Raw genomic sequence first — 22,323 nt, forward strand, 5'->3', positions numbered from 1 at the left:
CCGGGAAGCCTGCGGGGCAGGGAAGGGAAAGCTGTCGCTGCCCCTGAACAGCACATAGAACACTTGGGCTGCTCTGGCCACTGGAACTTCACTTTGATTTCACGCATTTCCCCCAGGCACCAAGCTGCAAGGTTTGTCGCAATGCAAGTGACACTGGCAACAAGGCAAAGTAATAAGATAATTCACAACATCACCCTCAGAAAATTCAGCTGGCACTGGGTGGGACTGGTCAATATTTCACTAATACAACAGGTCTGGTGGCTGGATGTAACAATGTATTTCTAAACAGTCCAAAGATTTGGGAGACAATGTTAATAGAAACAGTACCAACATTAACATTTTAAGTAGTTAAAAAGTAACTATATTTTCTCTTGAATAGCCTCAAAGCTTCCAAGCTTGAAAAAAAACAAAGGCGAGGAAGAAGGAAAAATAAATACACGTCGAGCATGATAACACAAGATCTGCAGAACAGTAGTAGAAAGACTCCTAAGTCACCATTTTCCCACTGTTAAACATAACCCTGTCTTACAAGTACCGTATTATAATAAGCATATCTAACAAAACCAGAATTGAGTGAAAAGTATGCTTTTTACAAACAACAAATGCATCAGCACAATAGTTGGTACAGTTTCTGCTAGGAGAAGTTCAAAGTTCTGTTACGCGCTTTGTACAATTCTAGGTTTTTTGGAGTAAAAAGTCCCTTCATGCTAAACTACTTATGTCCATGGGCTGCACATCCTTAAGGCAGATATGTACATCAACTTGCAGAAACCACTAGGAAAAGAAAGCAGGAGAGGAAAAAATTAATGATGTACTGGTAGCTGAGAAGAGGTTAACTCTTTCCTGTAGATTTAAGAATTTTGTGGAGTATTTTTTATTGCATTTTAACAACTGTATTGCAGTCTAAATGCTGGGTGATAGAACACCTAACAAAAAAAAGGAAAAACGGGATTCATTGCTACTGGTGTTGTGCATCATTTCAGATTATGTCACAAGTTGGTACTGATTTTAAAGTTACCCCGAGTTAGGAGCTCAGCCTGATCTTCCCAATAAATGCATATACAACCATGGAATAGAGAGGAGCAGCAGAACCTCACCACCAATGAAAATTAGACCACCGGTATTTAACCCTGAGCACCTGAGCACAGGATGTACAACGACGCTACTTTCAAAACCCAAATTCTCCTGTTACCTGCCTGCTTTACAAAATAGCCCTAAGGACTCGTTAAAATGTAAAGTACTTCACAAAATACATTACAGTATCAGTTAATAGCAATTATTATCTATGTGGGTAATGTCCTTACTAATTGAGGCTTTGACTATCAGCTCCACAAAGACACCCACTCTTGTTTCTTGCTGATGTGCCATAATGCTTCAGGCAAATAACTGATTCTTTGTTTGCCACCAGCTATAGTAGTTACAACAATGCTCTTTTTTTGGTGTGAGATGCTGTTATTTTCTCGTTAGGAAGAGAGTGATTTTTCCAACACAGTCCTCTTGACTCTTGGTAGCCACTGAAAAACCAGAACCTCTCAGCTGTTACATTTTACTGTATTGTCCAGAGCACCAAGCAAAAAACAACAGCAACAAAAAAACCAAAACAAACAAAAAAGAAAACCAACAAAAAAAGGCAAAACCCCCCAACCAAACAAACAAAAAAAATCACCATTCCAGCTAAGTACTTGAGTACATAAACTTGCAGTACTTGTTCTGTGACTTTCCTTACCAGATCAGCTTTTACCCCTATTCTTTTACACATCTACTTGTTTAAGTTATGTCTTATACATTATCGTAAAACTAAACTGATTTGTTAGGCCTCTTCTTTGAGTGGATTTATAGAAAGCCTTACACTGTTAACAAGGGCATAATAAAAATTATCAGAAAGATAAGCTTTTAAACCACTTGACAGGCTGCATATAACTCACCTTACTTATTCTTTGAGCTCTGGCTTCAAGAGTTCTGAATATTCACCAGTAACTTTGTTTTGGAAAGTACTGCAATTAGAAAACGTGACTTTCACACCTTTCAACTTCTTGTTAACGTAAGTAATCAGTTTGTTTTAAAAGAATCTTATCCTTTGAAAGTTTTCCTTTTTCCTTCTTTGAGGCATCTCCTTCACAAGAAATAACTTCCAAGTTCTAAATATTAACTATAAAGTTTCTGTATTACAGTATTTTGAATCTCAAATATAGTTTTCATTCTTAGATGATACTAAGTCATAAAAGATAAAAACTTTAAAAACATAGATGAGTTTTAATACTTCTAAAGATAATTTTGACTCCTAAAGCAGTCCAAAAATACATGACTTCATGCTTTTAACAAATTGTCTACCAGTTTTGTAAATCTGGCCTTAAACCTTGCCAGAGAGCAACATTTTATGTTTATTCAGGACTTGGTGATACCATGACCGATTTTAAACTAAAGTTCTCATAGTTGCATGAAAGATGGTATGAGTACAAAGGAAGTCATAGAAGTAGACCAGATGGCAGAAACTGTGTCCTTGTTAACATTTCTATGTATGAACTTCAAAAAAGAGCTTGAGTACAGAGAACAAAGTGCTAAGGATGTGGATATGCTCTATGCTGCATATGGCCCTACAGCTGCAGTTCTAAGAGAACAAATGGATGTGTGTAGCCAGGTGAAACCTTTAAGTATCTCACAAACAGGCTGTACTAGGTAAGATTTTTGAAAGGATGGTAAACTCACCAGTTTGCTGCATGATTGTAATTATGTTTTTCCCATTAGAAGTCTAAGGGACTTGAAGACAGTGAAGTGAGAAAATTGAATGGATAACTATTAATTTTACAATGGAGAAGCAAAACAGCAGCTTGTTATTTTCTTCAGAAGGAGACTGATTGCCATTTCCTCCCCACTGAAGCTCTATGTTTAGAGGATGTGCAGTTCCTAAACATGCCCTACCCCACAAAAGCGTAGGCTTTAAAAATCCATTGTACTCTTCGCCTAGAATGTACTGAAACATAAGAGGAAAAGCATGAAATAAATTGCCTTAATAACTGTGCTTATAGTCCCATAAATAAAACAGTAATGAGCTGATGAGGCCAAAATCTTTTGCCTTCCAATTAATAATGTGCATAATGGATGGTCATGTATTGGACAGTGCTTCAATAGTATGGGCCCAGGTGACAGGCAGAGATAAAGACTGCCTGATAACACCTATTACTTCCAATCTCATGCAAATTAGAAATGTATTTATGGTGTGATTAGAGCTATGAATTAAGAACTTCACTATCCACAGTTTCTGGTTCTATCTACCCAGTTTATTTCAAGAATCCAGCCTCACACACCAATATCCTCTACAGCTTTCATTAGTCCATCTGACCTAGGTTCTTCACATGTTCACAGTGTTACTTTTATAGTTGCATTCTCTACTAATTCCAGACACTTTTAGTCTCGTGAACCTTCCCTCTCCTGTCTTCAGGCATGGGCTCTTTTTTGTACAGCCATCAGAAAGCATCGAATTAAGCTAAATTCCAGGGTAAAGCTTGCTCTAGGAAAGGCTAAAAGGGAGTGGTGCATTCCATGAGCAAGTACGGGCACATCAGGATGTGGTGAATTCAAGCCATAGTACTGCATGTTTGCAAAAAAATGCCAACGCATACACTGCACTACCAAAACGTATTTTTATTTTTTCCCTCAGCTTTTCCTGATTTCTATAAACAGCAAGCACCCGCTAAAGCTACCATTTCCACAGCATCAGCTAGAGGCAAGCACCCTCCTAGTCTTCCACTTCAATATACTCCTAATCACCAAATTTGTATCGCTTTCGAGCTCAGAGTTGCCCACCACGCCCTTGCTTAGTCCTGATTCAGATAAGCTCTTTTTATAGGCAAGAGACCCTTTCGTTTCAGGAAATTCTGGCCACGCATCTTTAGCGACCGGTTAACAAACCTGTGGGCAACGTACCTATTCCAGCAATGCACGAGCAGACTAAAGACTTTACTACCCTCTATCAAGACCAAGGAGCCGGTCACCAAGTCGAGCAGTGCCATGCCCGTGTTATCCCTGTGCCAAACCAGCCGAGCCGGGAAGGTCCGCCCTCACCGGGACTCACCGCTCCGCGCATGCGCAGCGCGCCCCAGCGGCGCCGCGCGCAGTTCCGGGTCAGGGCGGCCATGGAGGCCGGGCAGGGCCCGGGGCCCGGCGGTGACGCGGCCCAGGTAACCGCGCTGCTCGGCCGCGCTGTGCTGGGGACACCTCTCCGGGCTGGCGGTGTTCCTGCTGGGGTAGCGCGGGGGGCTCGGGGCCAGGCTCGGGGCTGGAGAGCGGGGGTTCCTGTCAGCCGCTCGGCCGCCCCTGCCCTGAGCTCCCCGCAGGCACGGTGCCCTTGAGGCCTCGGGGGCCGGGCAGGGGGTCCCGGCAGGAGGTGAGGAGGCGTTCGTGTCTGAACATGAGCCAGCAGTGTGCCCAGGTGGCCAAGAAGGCCAGTGGCATTCTGGTTTGTGTCAGGAATAATGCAGCTAGCAGGAGCAGGGCAGTGACCATCTCCGTGTACTCGGTTCTGGTGAGGCCGCACCTGGAGTGCTGTGTCCAGTTCTAAGCCCGTCACTTCAACGACATCGAGGTGTTGCAGCGTGTCGGGAGAAGGGCAATGAAGCTGGTGAAGGGTCTGAAGCACAACTCCTGTGAGAAGGGGCTGAGCGAGCTGGGGTTGTTTAGGCTGGAGGAGGCTCAGGGGAGATCATATCACTCCTACAACAAAAGAGGTTGTAGCAAAGTGGGGCTTGGCCACTCCTCCCAGGCAGCTAGAGAGAGGACAAGAGGAAATGGCATCAAGCTGTGTCAGGAGAGGTTTAGGTTGGACATCAAGAAGAATTTCTTCACAGAAAGGGTGACTGGACATTGGAATAGGCTGCCCAGGGAGGTGGTGGAGTCACCATCCCTGGAGGTGTTTAAAGAAGGACTGGACGGGGCACTTGGTGCCATGGTGGAATTGACATGCTGGTGTTCAGTCATAGGTTGAACTCAGTGATCTCAGAGGTCTTTTCCAACCTAATTGACCTGTGATTCTGTGTTCCCCTGGTGCCATTGGCCTTCTCACAGTTCTCTGGGCTAGCTGGTGGTCTGGAAGCGTGCTTGGCTGCACGGCTCTCATGGTGGGAGAGGTTCACACACCTCTAGCACAAACCTTTCACACGCTGGGGAAACAGCTGGTTGACTCTCCCTGAATACATGTGTGGGAACCAACAACATGCGCTATGTCACTGAAACCCTGAGAAGTACTTAAAGAAGGCACTTCCTGACCTGTCAGATTTCATCTGTTTGGAAGGCTGGTTGCAGGGACCAACACAGGCTTTTCTGGAGAAAAAGGAGTGAGCTGAGTTGGGATCTGACTATGCACAAAGTATTTTCTGCTCTCATATGGTTTGTAGAAGCGCTGATTTTTTTAATGATATATTTCATGTGACATTTATGGACAAAAGCCACCAGTTTCTTAAGTATAGAAAATGGGTGAAACTACAGAAACTATAAGGTGTGAAAATCAGACATTAAGTGGTTTTGATTGAAAAATCCCCCCAAACCTTTCCTTTACTCATTCTTTTCTAATTTATTTCTTTAATGAAAGAGGGAAGTACCTAAGCCTTATGTGCCGACAGAGGAGGAAAGAAGACTCCTCAAGGAATGTGCTGAAGAGAGTGCCCGGTATAGAGGTAAGTTCAGTTTTTTGGTAAACTTGTTTGCTTTTCTTCTACCCTTACCTCTTGCTGTTATCTGAACCATTAAGGAAGGCCTGGGTCAATATATCACAATGGTCCATTAACAAGCTTCATATGGTCTAAAATTGCATCCCAGTAAATGCTGATCCATGTAGTGTTTACCTTTATTAAGAATTTGCAGGCCAGAGTTTTGTGAAAGGTGCAACATAATTTCTAAGTTTTATTCTTGACAACAAGATCCCTTCATATTTTAAGTTAAAGTGCTTATTGAAAGTCTGAAAATAGATCTAATTAATGAATCTCTTGTTTATTTATGTTTCTGATTTTTTTTGTTATTTCTACATTTTTGTTTTCAATTTTTATTGTTATTTTTAGCATGCAAGAATAAAACAGTTTAACTTCTAACCATTGCTTTCCATCTTTATGAAGAGTTGTGAAGACAACAACAAATAGTCACTCAGCTCAACTTTTGGAGAAAATTTCTGTGTCCCTGAAAAGCCAACGTTCGGGCATAATTTCTGTTGTCCGTGGCATACTTGGTTTTTGTACACTTGGTCACACGGTTTGAACAAGCCTTCTGATGTGATTGTTACCTGCTGGTTTATTGACACTAGTAGACTACTCCTGATAGGTGACTTGACAGAAACCAGGACAGGTGAAGAATTTAGCAGCTGATTTGCTAAATTTAGCACACTGGGGCTCTGATTTCTCCTGGAAGTCAGTACTTTCAATGGCAGCTTCTAAGGCACTGTGATTTTGAATTAATGAATCAGATATATGCTTTGTCCTCCATTGTTTTGGCATTCTCCTCTTCCACTTTTGTCCAAATACTTGGAAACCTTCAGTATGTTTGCTAAAACGTACCCATTTTCTGTATATTTTTGTAAGTGAAAAGAGCCATGTCCATTAGTGGTATGATCATGATTGGTTATGGCTTATTGATAATCTCTCTTCTGGAAAACAAAGAGGAGAGGGAGCTGTTTGCTGTTCCTGAGGTGTTCAGCTGCTTGGCAATGTGACTCATTGCCCTGTGGGTCTTTGCACAGTCACTGGGAAACATCATGAAGGTCCTGTTGAGAAGCCCTAACTTAGTTTCTTGAGTCGTTTCTCTTTAGGGAGTTACAACAGTAACTGAGAATTTTTGGAGGGGGTGGGAGGGAGGGAGTGTGTACTGTGCTGTTATCTCACTGGGCTAGCCTGAAGCCCATCACTATTTTGTAGGTCTCCTGTCTTTGTTTCCGTAGATTGTTGTATTGACTATATTAAATACCTATTGCTTGAACTTCCCTTTGCAAGAGGTATGAGCTGTCTATGTGACTGCCTTGAAATCCTCACTTTGTAGTGTATCGGTTTTTGTTTTCACTGATGTTACTATAAATGTGTGTATTTTCAGTTTGTTTATTCAAATTTCAAGCTGTAGCAAATTTTTACCCATTCTTACAAACCCTCTGTGTTTTGGCATGGTTTCTATTGGCAGATTCTGTTGGCAGTCATTTCATACCCCAGTCTAATATATATATATAAAATATATGTATATATGTAGTAATGCTATACTGGAGTAACTAAATTTTAATCACAATATCATATGATATAAATTCTAACACTGTTGAAAATTCACACTACAATCTACAACTTTATCCTTTGCACTTTTAATCTCGCTCACAAAATCAAATCATATTGATACAACTTTTTCCACATAAAACCATTTTGATTAGGGTACATTATATTCCTGTCCTTATTTGCTATTGATATTTTCTGCCTTCCATTATTTTCCCTAGGTTTATTTTGTTCCTGAAGCAGAAAATTACTCTTTGTCCATAGCAGTAAAAAGCATTAATATTTTTTAATTTATAAAACTTGTTTTGTTGTGTTTTTTCCTTACAGTTGAGTATTCATATTAATTTTTACGTATAATAAATTTTCATTTAGCTATTATTCTTTTAATTTCCAGTTGCCATTTCAGGTCACTTATATGCTCATATACTAGTGGCTGTTTCCAAGTGTTTAACCTGTCTTTGGTGTCCAGAATATTTGTGCTGGGCCTATAAATCATTTCAGACTTATAAGAGTTAGGCTGAAGTCCTCTGTAATAAATTCTTTTGAACATATTTTTCTTAACACACCCTCCCTCCCCTTGTTTGTTTTTTAATTTTACAGTTCAGCTTCAAATCTGTACTGTCATTCTATATCTCAGAAAATCTAGAACCCTAAATTTTGGACAAATCTAGGTCTGGAATCTCTAAAAGCATGAGATTTTTAATCTCTAATAGATTGGAAGAAATTATTTTCTGTTTTGAAGTGTTGCTCTAATCTTACCTTGAGCCAAAGAGCCAATACGTTTTCTTAAAAGTGACATCCAGTCAGTCACATTTACCCTGAAATGCTGGTTGGACTCCGTGCCTAGTTTAGACTTTCAGAATTTATGAGGGAATAAACTGTTTATTTGCAAAGTATATTTTAATACTGTGACAAATATAATTTATCTTCAGGTATGAACTTAATTAGCAAATTGTGTGCATCAAAACACTATAAACATCTAGTGCTGTTGCCAAAATTTCTCTCCTAGGTAACTTCTATAGCCTTTTTGTAATTTCTACGTTTTCAGACTTGCATAAAATTAAATTTCATTATGGCATATCTAAATCTTTTATGTAGTTAACTTTAGTCTTCTGTCATGTTTGTTATTTCATTGTTCCTGTGTCTTGTGTAGGGGTAGTGATCTTTATGAATAGTTGCAAAGTTAATTTTCATGATATAATGATTATCATTCTTGAAATAAGCATTCCTTTTGTTTCTTGAGATCTGCAAATGCTTCTTGCCACCTAAAGTCTTTCAATATGATAAAACTGACATAAACTGTTAAGCTGATTGTGATAGGCAGTGATGGTCTTCCATGTTTGTTGTCTTCTCTGCATTCCTGGCCCTAACCCCAAGTTGTATAGTTTGACCCATAAGCTACAGAAAAAGCTGCCCTGTTTGCTGGTGAATAAAACATGCTACTTAATTGTAATCAATTTGATTTATAACTGTATAAGAGTTAAACTTTTTCCAAAGTTCTTATGTTAAAACAGTGTCAAGACTTTCGGTTATCAAAAATTTTTAGGGGCACTGGTCTCTGTGCCTTCAGTCCTGAAGAACTGTGTATGCCTCTCTAGAGTTCTGCATGTTGATGCTATAGGAGTTGTAGCTAGACCTGGAGTCTTGTCTATAGAGCTTTATCCCATCTGACATTGGCTTTTGTATTTTAGGAAGTATGAAGTCTAATGCTGACAGGATGACTCATTAACCAGTACCAGATAATTTGTAGTAGGTCTTAAAAACTGGAGTTGAGAATGTTTGATAATTTATATACAATTTGTTAATTATATATATCCTTATATTCTTATACAAGTGAGCTTAGTAAGTAAGGCATAGCAACTGTCATTTTATCGCGTATTTTGTTGAATGTGACTGAAAATACTGAAAATCATATTTTAAACAACTTCTTTTCTTCTTCACAGCTTTTCCTTTGGCTGCAGTAAGCATGCTTGGTACTAGTTTCTTAATTAGAAAAGGTAAAGTGTAAAAATACTTTGGTTTTGTGTGGATTTGCTCAGGTGAAATATATTTTTGCTGTTAGTGAAGTTACTATGATAATATAATGTCTAATCTACTTCTAACTAAAAGAAGTTCAGACTGCAGCTACATGATTTGGAGTTCCTCAAACTAAAGAAGGAGCTCAACTTAAAATGAAGATCATGTGCATTTTATGCTGTGTGACAAATGCAATATCTCACTGATTATGAAACCATATGTTCTACACTGTGTAATAACAGTATGATTAAATATGATTAAAGGGATAATTCTTAGATTTGTTACTTTTATGGGGAATTCAGACCTTAGGGGGTTTTTATTTTTCTTTAAGTGTAAAAGAGTAACCTGCTACCTACAAACATAGCTACAGAGTAACTTACACACGTAACTATAGTTGAAGTTTTTCAGCTTAATTATTAATTCTGATTGCTAATTACTTTCATTCTCATTTCAGGTGTTCTAAGAGATAGCTCAAGATTTGGCTCTTTTATGAAAGTTGCATGTAAGTAAAAGCTACATATAAATTCAGCTTGTATTCATGCCCTATATTCTGGAGTCTTACATAGGTGTAATTCCCATGAGACCAGCTGGCTGATTACTGTGACTGCATTCTAGTGGAATCATAGAATATCTCAATTTGTTAGGGGCCCATAAAGACCATAATCCCAACTCCTTGCTCCTCACAGGTCTACCTAAAACTAAACCATATGACTAAGAGTGTTGTCTAGATGCTCCTTGAACTCTTGACAGGCTTGGTGCTGTGACCACTTCCCCAGGGAGCCTGTTCCAGTGACTGACAACCCTCTCAGTGAAGAACCTTTTCCTAATGGCCAGTCCGAACTTCCTCTGATGCAGCCTCATACCTATCACTGGTCACCAGACAGAGATCAGCACCTCCCCCTCCACTGCCTATCTTGAGGAAGTTGTAGATGTAGACTGTGATGAGGTCACTTCTCGTTCTTCTCTTCTCCAAGCTGAACAAACCAAATGAACTCAACTGTTCCTTGTAAGTCTGGTCCTTGAGACCTTTCACCGTCTTGGTCACCCTCCTCTGGACATCTGCCTGATGCCCCCCTGGACATGGTTGGCCCTCCTGGCTGCCAAGGCGCTGCTGACTCACTCAACTTTCCCTCAACCCAAACACCCAGTACTCTTTCCGCAAGGCTGCTTTCCAGAAGTGGGCCCATGGGAACCTCATGAGATTCAGCAAGTCCAAGTGCAAGGTACTGCACCTGGGTCAGGGCAGTCTCAGATGTGAGTACACACTGGGAGAAGAAGCCATTGAGAACAGCCCTGCAGAGAAGGACTTGGGGGTTCTCATATATGAAAATCTGGACATAAGCCAACAGTGTGTGCTCACAGCCCAGAAGGCCAATGGCATCGTAGGCTGCATCAAAAGAGGAGGGACCAGCAGGTGGAGGGAGGTGATTCTGCTCCTGTTCTGTGCTCTGGTAAGACCTGGAGTGCTGCATCCAGGTCTGAGGTCCTCAGCACAAGAAAGAGATGAACTTTTTAGAGTGGGTCCAGAGGAGGCCATGAAGATGACGAGAGGGCTGGAACAGCTATGAGGACAGGCTGAGAGAGCTGAGGAAAAGGGAAGGCTTCAGGGAGATCTCACTGAGGCCTTCCAGTACCAGGCTTATAAAAAAGAGGGACAGTGACATTTTACATGGACAGACAGTGATAGGACAAGGGCCAGTGATTTTAAACTAAAAGAGGAGAGATTTAGATTAGATGTTAGGAAGAAATTCTTTACTGAGGGAGTCAGGCACTGGACAGGTTGCTCAGAGAAGTTGTGGATGCTGCATCGCTGGAAGTGTTGAAGGTCAGGTTGGATGGGGCCCTGAGCAACCTGGTCTAGTGAAGGGCATCCCTGCTCATGGCAGCAGGGTTGGAAGTGGATGATCTTTAAGGTCCCTTTGCAACCCAAGCCATTTTATGATTCCGTGATTTATTCACCATCTTTGAATTTGTGCTGTACCTTTTGTACAACTTTTGTTTATAAGCTTTGTATAAAATTGCTTGATAAATGTAGTGTAATCATATAAGATAAAAACATTGTAAATAGATACTGTACAAGCTTACTTTAAATTACATTGCCAGAATACACCCACCCCTCCCTTCCTAATTTGAAGGTCTTTTTTCTTGTATCTCACATGTCCCATTCAAGCTATTTTAATTACTTTTTTTTTCCTGGACATTATGTATGTACAATTGTAGGAAAACAGCAATTTCATGTGAATGATTTTTGGATTAAGTATAATCAAAAATAAATTAATAAATTAAAGTTTTCAATGTAATACAGGACAGTAAAACAGGAAGTTGCCATCTTGCCAATCTGCCCAGATATAGCCAGTTTACTTCACTGGGAAGAGGGTAAACCCCATGATTTGTGGTGAAGGAAGTTTTGTTTAAGCAGATAAATGAATGTGAGAGACTAGAGCTCCCAGTTGTTTATGCTAAAGTCTGCTTACTTTCTCTGAACACCAAACAATGGTATAACACAAACATTTCTAATAAATAAAAGAGTTGCAACTTCCCTGATCACTCCTACACATTTCTTGTTAAGGGCCACAGTCCCCTATTTAACAGAACTAATTTTTTGAAATAGGGGAAAAAATAAGGTGCAGCTGGACTAGCCAGGATGTTCTGCCTATAGGAATTACTATACTTTCCTCAGTAGTCTTCTAGGCACTCTGCCAATTTACTGAAAGTTCTAATTAGTCAAGGCTGATATACTACATTGACAACATCCCTTCAACATAGCACAGAGCTACTGGTGCTCTCTCTGTCTTTGACAAAAAAGGGGAAGATTCATATGTACTTCATGTTAGTCTGCTTTGCGACCTGGCCTGTTTTATCCATCTCTAATCAGCTTCTCTAAGATCTTGTCACAGTGAGTACAGAAGAAGCAGAGAACAACAATATCTAATTTACTGTGCTGACTTCAAAAATAGGATCATCTGTCTGGTAGTTCTGTAATAAGAGAAACTAAATATTTTAGCCAATAATTACTTTGAGTGAAGGATCTTCCAGAGGGATGCTTCCACTTTTCTTGACTGGAAGGCCTCAAGAAAAGGAGACTTTCTCTTTGTAATTTATGCAAAAGATTAATCACCTTTTCTGCTTAGCTTTATATTGCTAAATATTTAGTTTGAATTCTTCTTAAGCTGATTTAGGGGCTTGTAATTTTTCTCTTTGCACATATTTGTAGTATTTGAGGTGTCTTTTTTTTGTTTATCTGCTAAACAGCTAAACCCTTGCATTTCTCTTTTGTAAACTTCACTCACAGTTGTGGCTGTTTTTCTCTTTTCCCTTGGAAAAAGATTTTTAACCTCCTCTTGAAAATACAGACATTAGAACAGGAATCACAATTTCAGTACCGGTACAGCAGGCTAGGGTAAAATCCCCTTTTCTCTTGATTCCCAGGTAATGTAATCTACAGTGTGAGAATCACAGATGATTAATGTTACTGGTAATTAACTGTGTCTTGACTTAAAGGTGATTGAAACTCTTTAGTCTTTATATGTAGGAAATACTCATTGCATATGAAAGAAGGTCTAGTCATTTTCTCCTACAAAATCAAGAAAACTGTTAATTGCCATAGAATCCTTCATAGTCCATTTGAGCCACTCATAAAACTTGAAGGAGCCAGCTGATGGAAATCATAAGTTTTAAGCCCAGAAATAAGTATCTTGATAATTTAGTCTTATGTCTGTGCAGCAGATGGAGATAGCTCAAGCACTAAATTGAAAATGTTTGCCTGGTGATGCAAGGGTTCAGCTAATTCAGTTGTTTGCCCTCTGGCAGCCAAACTGTAGAATCCTCTTCAGAAGATACTGGGCCTAAATGCTAAGCTTATTTAGACCTCCGTTCATACTACTGAAAGCCTTTGCAAGATCTGACTGTTCTACTGGATTAAATTAGCAGAATTTACTACCTTTATTTATTCCTAACTGTTTTATCATCTTTGATAGTTAATTGTGACTTCTGGATCTTAGGAAAAAGTGGTGCAATTATTTTTCTTTTTTTGTCACCTTTCATCAAGTACTAGCTGAAATCATCTGATGTTCATGCCATGTCTAAATCATTGCTTTCTGTCTCTCTTCAGCTGTTGCATTTGGTTTTAGTACCCTTTGTCTGCAGAAGAAGCAGAGATGATTACTGCATGGTTTTGGTTCAGATCTAAACTGTTGAGGGTTTTTTCTTTTGTTCAAGATACTATATAATTTATTTTATATCATTATTTTTAAATTATGATGAATATTATGATATGGCATATAAATCCATCTTTTTTTCTTTTTAAAAAGTTGCTGGAATGTGTGGATACCTGGCTGGAAAGATATCCTACTTGCCAATCTGTAGTGAGAAATTTAAGAAACTGAAGGATTCTCCGATAGGAGATGTTCTACGACAAGCTCAGAGACATAGTTCACCTAAGTAAGAATTTAATTCTCTTTTAAATTTAAAACTTATTCTTGAATAGGGCATTTTAAACATTAACAGATCAAAACTAGATTTGCAGCTTTCAAAGACTTCCGGAGCTGCACCTTCCCTCATTCCCCATTATCCCAGATCTACCACTTTCAGGAAACTGTATCTGTATCAGTTGGCAAGCTATAAAACATGCATTTTGAGCTCTCTGCATACAACCAATCATTTTGAGGAGTAGAAAAATGAACATTTTACTTAGCACACTATATTCGTTGCAAATTAAGAGTTTTTCCCATGGAATTTACTCACAGTAGTGTGACAGCACAAGTTGCCTCCTTAGTTCAGAAGTAAACTAAGTTAACTGAAATAAAATAGTGTTACATTCTGGCAGTTTTTCCCATAGTTCAGTTGGATTAAAGTAGGAAAAGGATGGAAATGATTTCAGTGTTTATCAAAGGAAAGAACTCGGTAAACAATATCAGTGCAGGAAGAAGCATGGTGGTCAAACCCTCTGCTGTTTGTTTAAATCCTTTACATCTGTAGCAGCATTATGCTGTACATATGAGAAACTCATCAGGTTCTTAAAACTATTTCCTGTTTTCTTCCAGAATGTTTTCTACCTCAACTGGTTTTTAATTGCAAGCTGCTTTCAGAATATCTCAATTAAACTCTTGATTCAAAACTGGGAGAATAGTGTTTGGATAGTGAGTAGTGGTCCTCCTATGTATGTGCTAAGATTTGTTAAATGTTTATAAAGGATTTGATTAAATTCTTAAAAACTTTATAAATTCACATTTATGACAGTTTTTATTTTATCTGCAAGATTTACTTTTATTCTGAAATATTTATGGTTTTATGACCCCAAACATAATTTTAGGAATTACCTCTTCATACGTTTACTGTATAGAATCAGCTGAATTGGAACTGGACTTGTTCCCTTGCCCCCCTCCAGTTCCTAATATGAAATTGTCATGATTATTAACTGTGTTTACTCTATGTGAGAACTTGTTTAAGTGCCATCTGCTGCACCAATAAGTCCTTTCAACCTTTAACGGCCCATGCCATTTTATTTCCTAAGTAATAAATTTTTTCTTGGTTGAATGATTAATTCAAATTCATGCCAATTGCATTATTATCCTTACACGCTACCCTTATAAGGTAGCAACAGAAATCATTACACTTTCATGGTCGTTATAGATCTACTAATTAATGTATTTTGGTAATTTGGTTTGCAGCTAAAAATTGGTAGAGAGTTAAAAGATTAGGTAGTTTTTTAAACCTGTCTTTTCATATATTTTTAGAAACATAATTGAGGCAATAAAGTGGCTTTGCTCCTTATGGTTATTGTGAGAATAAAACAAACACTAATTGCAAATGTTTTTCAGAGGAAGCTAAGCAGAAATTAAAAGGTAAATAAATACTCCAGAGATGTTCTAGTGGCACCAAGTGGTGGCATTCTTGACAGAGGGCCATGGTGCGTACTGGCTGCAGGGCCATACCATGAGTATAGCAAATGCTTTAAAATATCTGCCACCAGTTTCCAGACTATTCTTTATATGATTTTACCTTTCTCTCCCAAGAGAAAATTCATTAGTGTTTCTGCAGAATTCAGCATCTTCATAAACTTTCATAATTTAATTTCCCCAAGATAGCTGTTCATTCTTCTTCTGTTTGATACTGATCAATTACAACAGCTTCTACTGATGACGACTTTTAAATTGCAAATTCTTCCTAAAAGGCCTTTAACTCTAGTTCATACTAGCACTAATTACATGGGCACACCCTGTACTATTTGTGTCTGATAAGAGTTTTTTGTCTGAAGATTCCTTGGGGGAAGGGATTGTCATTTTAGTTTTGTAAAGTGCAACATGCTTAATCTCTTTTCTCTCCTTTTCTGGAGATTTTCAGGTATGAGTTAAGATTCTGTGAGGAAGGAACTATAGAGATCTTTGCAATGTAAAGGAAAACACCCAAAACATCCCAAACTTTTTTTAAGATGATGATTCAGTTGGAAACTAAACCATTTAAAATAAAGGAGTATTTTCTTGAACTGCATGTATTGCTACTCTTCTAGTTCTGTTTTTAACCTTAGTATTTTTGTATTTAATATTTAATTGTATTCTTTTCCAGCCGTTCCAGTCGGAAATCTGAATTTTCAGACTTACCTTCTCAGTCATTTACTGAATCTTCTCCAAGACCTGGATTTGCACCTTCTTCTAGCTATTCAGATGATTATAGCTCAACAGATAGAGGCCTCTCAAGTTATGAACCTATTCCATTCAGTGCTTCCCTGAATGAATCTTCACCTACAGGAATTACTGACTACACTGTTGAAGGTGAGTTTTGTGTTAATGTTTAGCAGTTTGTACTACAAAGATTCTTGCCTTTCTTATAGGTACTGCTCTTACTAAACTATGTATTTTCATCCCATGCAAACATACATGGTACAATACAGTGGTTTTGAGTGAAAGATCCTGAAGTTACCAGAATTGTTTTTTACACAGAAGAGAACTGTAAGTATTATTTTGTGTAACTAAAATAAATTCAGGGTTTTTTCTTGTTTTGTAGCTCTAATGGCAAGTAAAGATCTTGAATTAACTTACAAGGTGTAATCTGTTGTGGAATTAACCCTGCAAAAAACTCAGCCTGACTGGAAGGTTTTTTTTGATTGAAAGAGGGGCAAATACACCATCCTTTGTACTGAATAAACCACAGCTTATCAATTCCTGTTGGCCCCTCTGAGGTGATTGCAGTTCCACCAGCTGTAGTGCTGTAACTGGATACTGCTGTAACTCTGTGACATTAAACTATTTTTTTTTTTAATTTTTATAACGTGATAACATTTAAGTCTCCTGGGAATTGAATGGATATTGTGTTCTATCTGGCAACAGTCTGATTTTCTCACAGAGAACTAAAATGGTTTTCAAGTACCATACTGTACAGCTGTTCCCTTCCTTCCAGTATGAATTGTGGTCAACTGTTGCAGGGGAAATGCAGGATTCTGAATTCAGGTGTCTCTGGTACACAATGGAGGAAGTTACTGTCAAATGCAGACTTTTTTACTTTGGTTTGGATTTTGTCAACTCCTTTATCAAAAATGTTTTATTTCACAAAAAAAGCACCTTTGTGCCACTTGATTATAATTATATGAAAGTATCAGATGTAAATGTGTCAAGGAAATTGTAATTGCGCTTCATAAAAAATATCAATATTTGGTAAAAACCTTAATTATAGAACCAAGATTATAAATGTAGATAAAAGGATAAAAAGTTTATCAGGTGACAGATGATGGTTACTAATTCTTTGAAAGCAGAATTTAAAGCCTTAATGCAAACCCTCAAGCTTCACTCAGATTTCTTTTCAGAAATCATATACATGTCAAATTTCTGATTATAATAAATTTTACATAAAGTGACCTGAACTATTTTGTCTGTCAACTACCACATGGATGTTAGAATTTCCATTGGCTAAAATTAAGAAAATAAACTAACTGCCAGTCTTTCAAAGCAGTTTGACAAAATTAAAAGGATAAAAGGAGCGGATTAACTAAAGACCATATACGTTCTCTGTTGTATTTAGAATTGCAGCTTCTTTTAATTTGGGATTGAGCAGTAATGAACTGGTATTCTGAACACTTTGTAGCCAAATTTTGGTATGCTATGCCATATTTGGTATATTTATAAATTTGTTTTCTTTTCAGAACCTGCTCCAATTCCAGAAGAAACTCGTAAGAAAAAAGGCATCACATATGAGGAATTAAGGAATAAACACAGAGAGACATATGACATAATGCTACCACCAAAGGCAGAAACTCCAAACAAGTTTTCACAGGAAAAACCAGCTAAGGAAGGTAATATACTGATTTACAGAAATACTTACTAAAGTCAAATATTGGCCATAATGTTAAAAGTGGTTGCAAATACAAGGCTTAATTCTGCATACAAGCAATTTATTTTTACAGTATCTTCACAGGTATCTCATATGTGAAGTGGTCTGTAGTTTCTTATTTCAAAATAATTATTTTTTTCAAAAATCCTGAACATCCAATAGCAAATTATAATTCTTTTTCTCTAAACACATTGCTTGGTTCCAGACTGAAAAGCTCATAACTTTTGCTTGATTGAGTATATCAAGTGACCTCTTTTAACAAAGAATTCTCTGAGCTCAGAGTTATACTGAAAAGTTTTAGCTATGGGAGGGGGAGGTGTTTTAGATAGCATTGTTCTCTCAAAATAGAGCACATAGTTGATGGTTTTGAAGGGGAGGGTATTTATTTTTATTAATTGTTTCATGTGGAATTAGTGGATTTCTATAGAGGCATTGTTTGTAGAGGTTCATTTTCTACATTAAAACCCAAAGGAAGGAAACAGTATTTGGCAGCAATATTGGGATTTGTTTTCACAGTGAAAAAGAAAACTTTACAGAGCAAAATAAGAATGCAATGTCCTGAAGAATAAGATGCCATTCAGAGAACTTTTTGACTCAATCAATTTTTTGAAAAGGAGACACAAAAGCAATCCATAACTGCTTGCTCTAGAACTTTTTTGAATTTAATATGGCATCTGTGAAAACAATTTTAGCAAGAGGAATGTTTTCCCATTTAACACACTGCTGGACTAGTCACCTTGAATTGTTTGGGTTTGTATGCAGTGCACAGTCTTGGCAGCTATACTAAAACAAGACTTGTAGAAACAGCTGTCATCTCCTATTAGGCATAACGAGTGGTAGTAAGTACATGAGAGTGTATTAAAGCAAAAAGTTCTGAAGCAGTAATACTAAGCTTTGGAACAGTGTTGCTTAAGTGTCAGTCTATTTGATGTTGTGAATTACTTTCTCCAGATCATCTATCTTTGGACAGATTTGCAGTCTTGAACGAAAAATTATAAGCAATTATTGTGTAATGATTTCAGTCTGTTGTTTCAAGGATAAAAGGCTTTTTCTCTTATCATGGGACTATGCCAAATGAGACATGAAAAAATTACTGAAGCTGCGGTTTTAGATTGCTTTTAAATTCCATCAGCTGACACTTTGTGCATTTACACAACGTTTTTTTTTCAAGATACTTCTCCACAAATAGAAAGCCTAGAAATACCCCTTGAAAACGATACACAGAAATATTAAGCAGCATTCTGCAAACCTTGCTGTATTCCGTGGCAAATGTCGTGGCTGTGAAATGAGAATGTAAATTTGTTATTTTGTTTTTAGTTATTTGAGGTCTATAAAAGACCTCTATAAAATGTTGATCAAATAATGCATTCTGTCTGTTATATTTCTGTGTTCTGTTTGAAGGCTGTACTCAGGCTTTGAGAATAAAACCGCTCTCAGTAGTGCATGAGATTTGTAAATAAACTTTTAAAACTATCATTTTGCATTTTTAGGGAAAAAGAGTAAGGAGGAAATACAGAAATTCAGAAATGCTTTACTCGTGCAAGTACATTTAAATCTACAGTTCAAACATTACACTGATATTGTGGGCTAAGATCCAATTTAGCTTCTTGTTCTGGACATGTTGCTTGCTGTGTGCCTGTTCATACTCTGAGTCACTACTGCTTGGCTCATCCTCTTATCTTTGGTCCCTAGCAAATAGGAGACAGTGATTTCTGCCCTCCCTTGCAAGGACAGAAGGGAAACCAAACCGTGTTTAAACCAGCTTTAAGCAATCCCTAACTTCCATCTGCCGGTGCCTTCTCCCTTCATTGTAGCTGTACAAATACGTGCATGTTCATTGTGATCTAGACTGGCCCATTTTCCAGGGAATGAGTGCAGCCTGTTCAGCTGCCATAGTTAATAGAAATGGAAACCAAATTGTACTTACAGAGAGCTTCTCATTGTGCCTCACTGCAATATCAGTCACTCCAAAGAGATTTGTCAGGGTATTATGATCAGTTTGCTGATAACTCAATGAGACAAGGGTCAGGCATTCTGCTCTATTCCATGGGTTCTGCTGCAGATAGTTAGTAATAAACAGTGAGCTTAGTAATTAATTTGCAAGTAGATTTATAAAGGGTGGCCTGACTAGTGTCAGCATTCCTACTGGATCCTATAGATCCATCCTTAACCTTTTCAGTGATGGCAGTCAATTACAGACTGCTTTGCAGATCACTTTCAAGAGAGCCTATTTTCACTTTCTGGTCAGTTATGGGGGACATATTTCTGGACAAAGCTTTTAGACCAGCACCCTGTTTTTTTACTCTCTGACTCACTCCTATGCTAAAGGAAGCTGCCAAATAATAATGGCTGAGTAGTTTCCTAGTAGGGATTACTGATTTCTTTTTTTTTGTCTTTGAACATGTTTTTAACTATCCTGAATCCATCCAACTGTACGTGTAACTAGATTATGTAGCCTCATTATTTATTGTAACATTCCTTGCCTGTTTCCTCCAATTGTCTTTGTTTCATCCACATGTTACATTTGTTTAAAAGTAATTACAAATTCTATAGAGCAGGAATTAGCACAGTAGGCCTTCTGATTGACTATTAATTCATTAAGGAATAATGATTAACAAACTCCTCTCCCCATTTATTCAGAAGTAGCTTTAATTAGATGTATGTTACGTTGTGAGTGACACTCCCCCTACTCGCCATTTCAAATGATAGTGCACTTCATCATACTTTTTGGCATTGTTTATATGATAAACATTTGCAGTTAAACTGTCATATATGACTACTTTTTTTTCTTTTCTTTAGTTAAAGTAAATAAATACGGAGATACCTGGGATGAGTAAGAATCAAATGAAGAAATGAAGAAAATTACCTCCTGTCTGCTAACTTGAACTTCATCTAGATTAGTCACAAGTATCACCACCTATGGTGTGCTCTGCCAGGCACAGCTATTAATAAATGAGGAGAAAATCCTGACTTGCCAGAAGATTTTAAAAAAGTATTTATGCTTAATTTTTTTTAATTTTGCATAAATGGCAAACGAGGCTATTGTGACATGTCATGACTACAAACCATTTCTGCTGTTGTTTAAGTATAAAAAGGGTAACTGAATGTATATGAATGTATAGCAAAAGGTAAAAATACATGTAAATAAATGCAATCACATGTATGGAGAAGGGAAGAATATCAGAGTCTTCTCAAATTTTCAAGACTTGCATTAAAAGTTACCTGTAGAACTCTCACTTTGTTTTGTGTGAAAGTGATATGCTGGAAACATCAAATTGTTGTCATGCTTGGTTTGTCATGTCAGGAATAATACTGAACTATTCAGGGGGAAAGGGCCGAGGAGCTGAGGCAGACACAGAAGTAACTGTACTTAATTTTTTCAAAACTGTTTCATGGTACCAGATGTATTTTTAGACCGATGCAGTGACTTGCCCACAATGGGTTTCTACAGGCACTCAGTTCCAAAGAAAATGATTGAATGAAACTGCAGGTATTTAAACTAGCTACATTTAAGTGCAGAAGGCTGAACCTGACAAACTTTGGTAAAAGCTTGAACAATATTTTGACTTTTAATATCAGGCTCTATGTATTTAGCCTTATTTCTCAATTTGTGCATGTCACGACAAAACCCCCATGTTTGTGGAGAAAAGATCCCAATTAATGGAATATTGTGTCATAATGATCTGTAAGAAAAGAGTTACATTGGCAAACCTATGAAGAGTATTTCCTGCTGTTTGCACCACCTGCTCTGTCTCAACCCAAATGTTGCCCTCGCTTATGGATTCTCATACGTTCACCTGTGCAGTTTCATCTCATAGCATTGTGTTTATTTCAGGGTTTTGGCTATAAGGGAGCAAAAACCATGAAGTTGATAGCATAGAAGCATTCCTGACATCCTTGTTGGAGCTGAAAAATAACTTGCCTACCAAGTTGAAAATTCTCAAAGACTTTATTGATTGAGTGGACTTGCAGAAGAATATCATAAATGAGAAGATAATGGGAGTGGGTACAGAGCAATCAGCTGAAGTAAGGAGGAAAATGGGGAGAAGAGAAGGATGCTTAAAGAGCTAAATACTACTTATAATAATCGAAACAGGGAGATTGCTTTCAGAAAAGCTGATCTTCTAAAAAAAAAATGAATGTGCTAATCAGATAATGAAGTTGTATCAGAAATTTACCTTTTAGAGAATGCTTCTCATGGCTGTGATGGGTGAACTCTGAAAATACAACGTCTGCGAGAATTACATTGCTGTGGTGTACAATGTGCTATTCCAAAGCTGATTAGCTTATCATGAAAATATTCACAGTTTCTTAGTTGTGAGTTATCCTGCAAGTAAGAAGATGTAGAAGACTTAGGTGATAGTAGTGGAACGGATTCCTGTGATGGTGCCTTCCTGCAAAGTGTCTTGCCTCAAATTAATATTTTTGAGTGGACAAGCACAGCATTTTATATAAATTGTATTAAGAATTTTTTTCCCTTTCTAAGAGGACAAAATAAAAGGCATGCTAATTAATGTTGTTCTGCTTGAGGTAATGTTGTGTATACACAGGATTTCTAAATTGAATATAAAGCTTTCATTCTGTTGCATCTAGTTAATATCTCTCAGAGGACATACTTTTTTTTTGTACTTGGTAACAAATTTGGCTTGTCATCAAACAATTTAAAATTCTTTCGCTCTCCATCAAATCCTTAATAAATATTAAATACAGGAGGGGTCACAATCACAGCTGTTAATTTAATAGGGTATTGGGA

General features: G+C 37.8%; 1 protein-coding gene and 1 long non-coding RNA gene across 2 annotated transcripts; one reads left to right on the top strand and one right to left on the bottom strand.

The window, feature by feature from the left end:
- Window positions 1-271: 271 nt before the first annotated feature.
- LOC116786484 lies at window positions 272-4,172 on the bottom strand. The gene is made up of 3 exons (XR_004356954.1): window positions 3,965-4,172; window positions 1,926-1,994; window positions 272-774 (listed from the first exon to the last, which is right to left on the bottom strand). It is a non-coding gene; the product is annotated as an uncharacterized LOC116786484 (long non-coding RNA).
- OCIAD1 (OCIA domain containing 1) lies at window positions 4,104-20,806 on the top strand. The gene is made up of 8 exons (XM_032687088.1): window positions 4,104-4,178; window positions 5,585-5,669; window positions 9,176-9,229; window positions 9,703-9,750; window positions 13,559-13,688; window positions 15,813-16,018; window positions 17,383-17,532; window positions 20,370-20,806. Exons 1-8 carry the CDS (start codon window positions 4,134-4,136, stop codon window positions 20,405-20,407), a joined length of 756 nt encoding a protein of 251 aa, XP_032542979.1. The 5' UTR covers window positions 4,104-4,133; the 3' UTR covers window positions 20,408-20,806.
- The last annotated feature ends 1,517 nt before the right edge of the window (window positions 20,807-22,323 follow it).

Source organism: Chiroxiphia lanceolata, chromosome 4 (assembly GCF_009829145.1).
Source record: "Chiroxiphia lanceolata isolate bChiLan1 chromosome 4, bChiLan1.pri, whole genome shotgun sequence".
In the NCBI taxonomy this organism is placed as follows: Eukaryota; Metazoa; Chordata; class Aves; order Passeriformes; family Pipridae; genus Chiroxiphia; species Chiroxiphia lanceolata.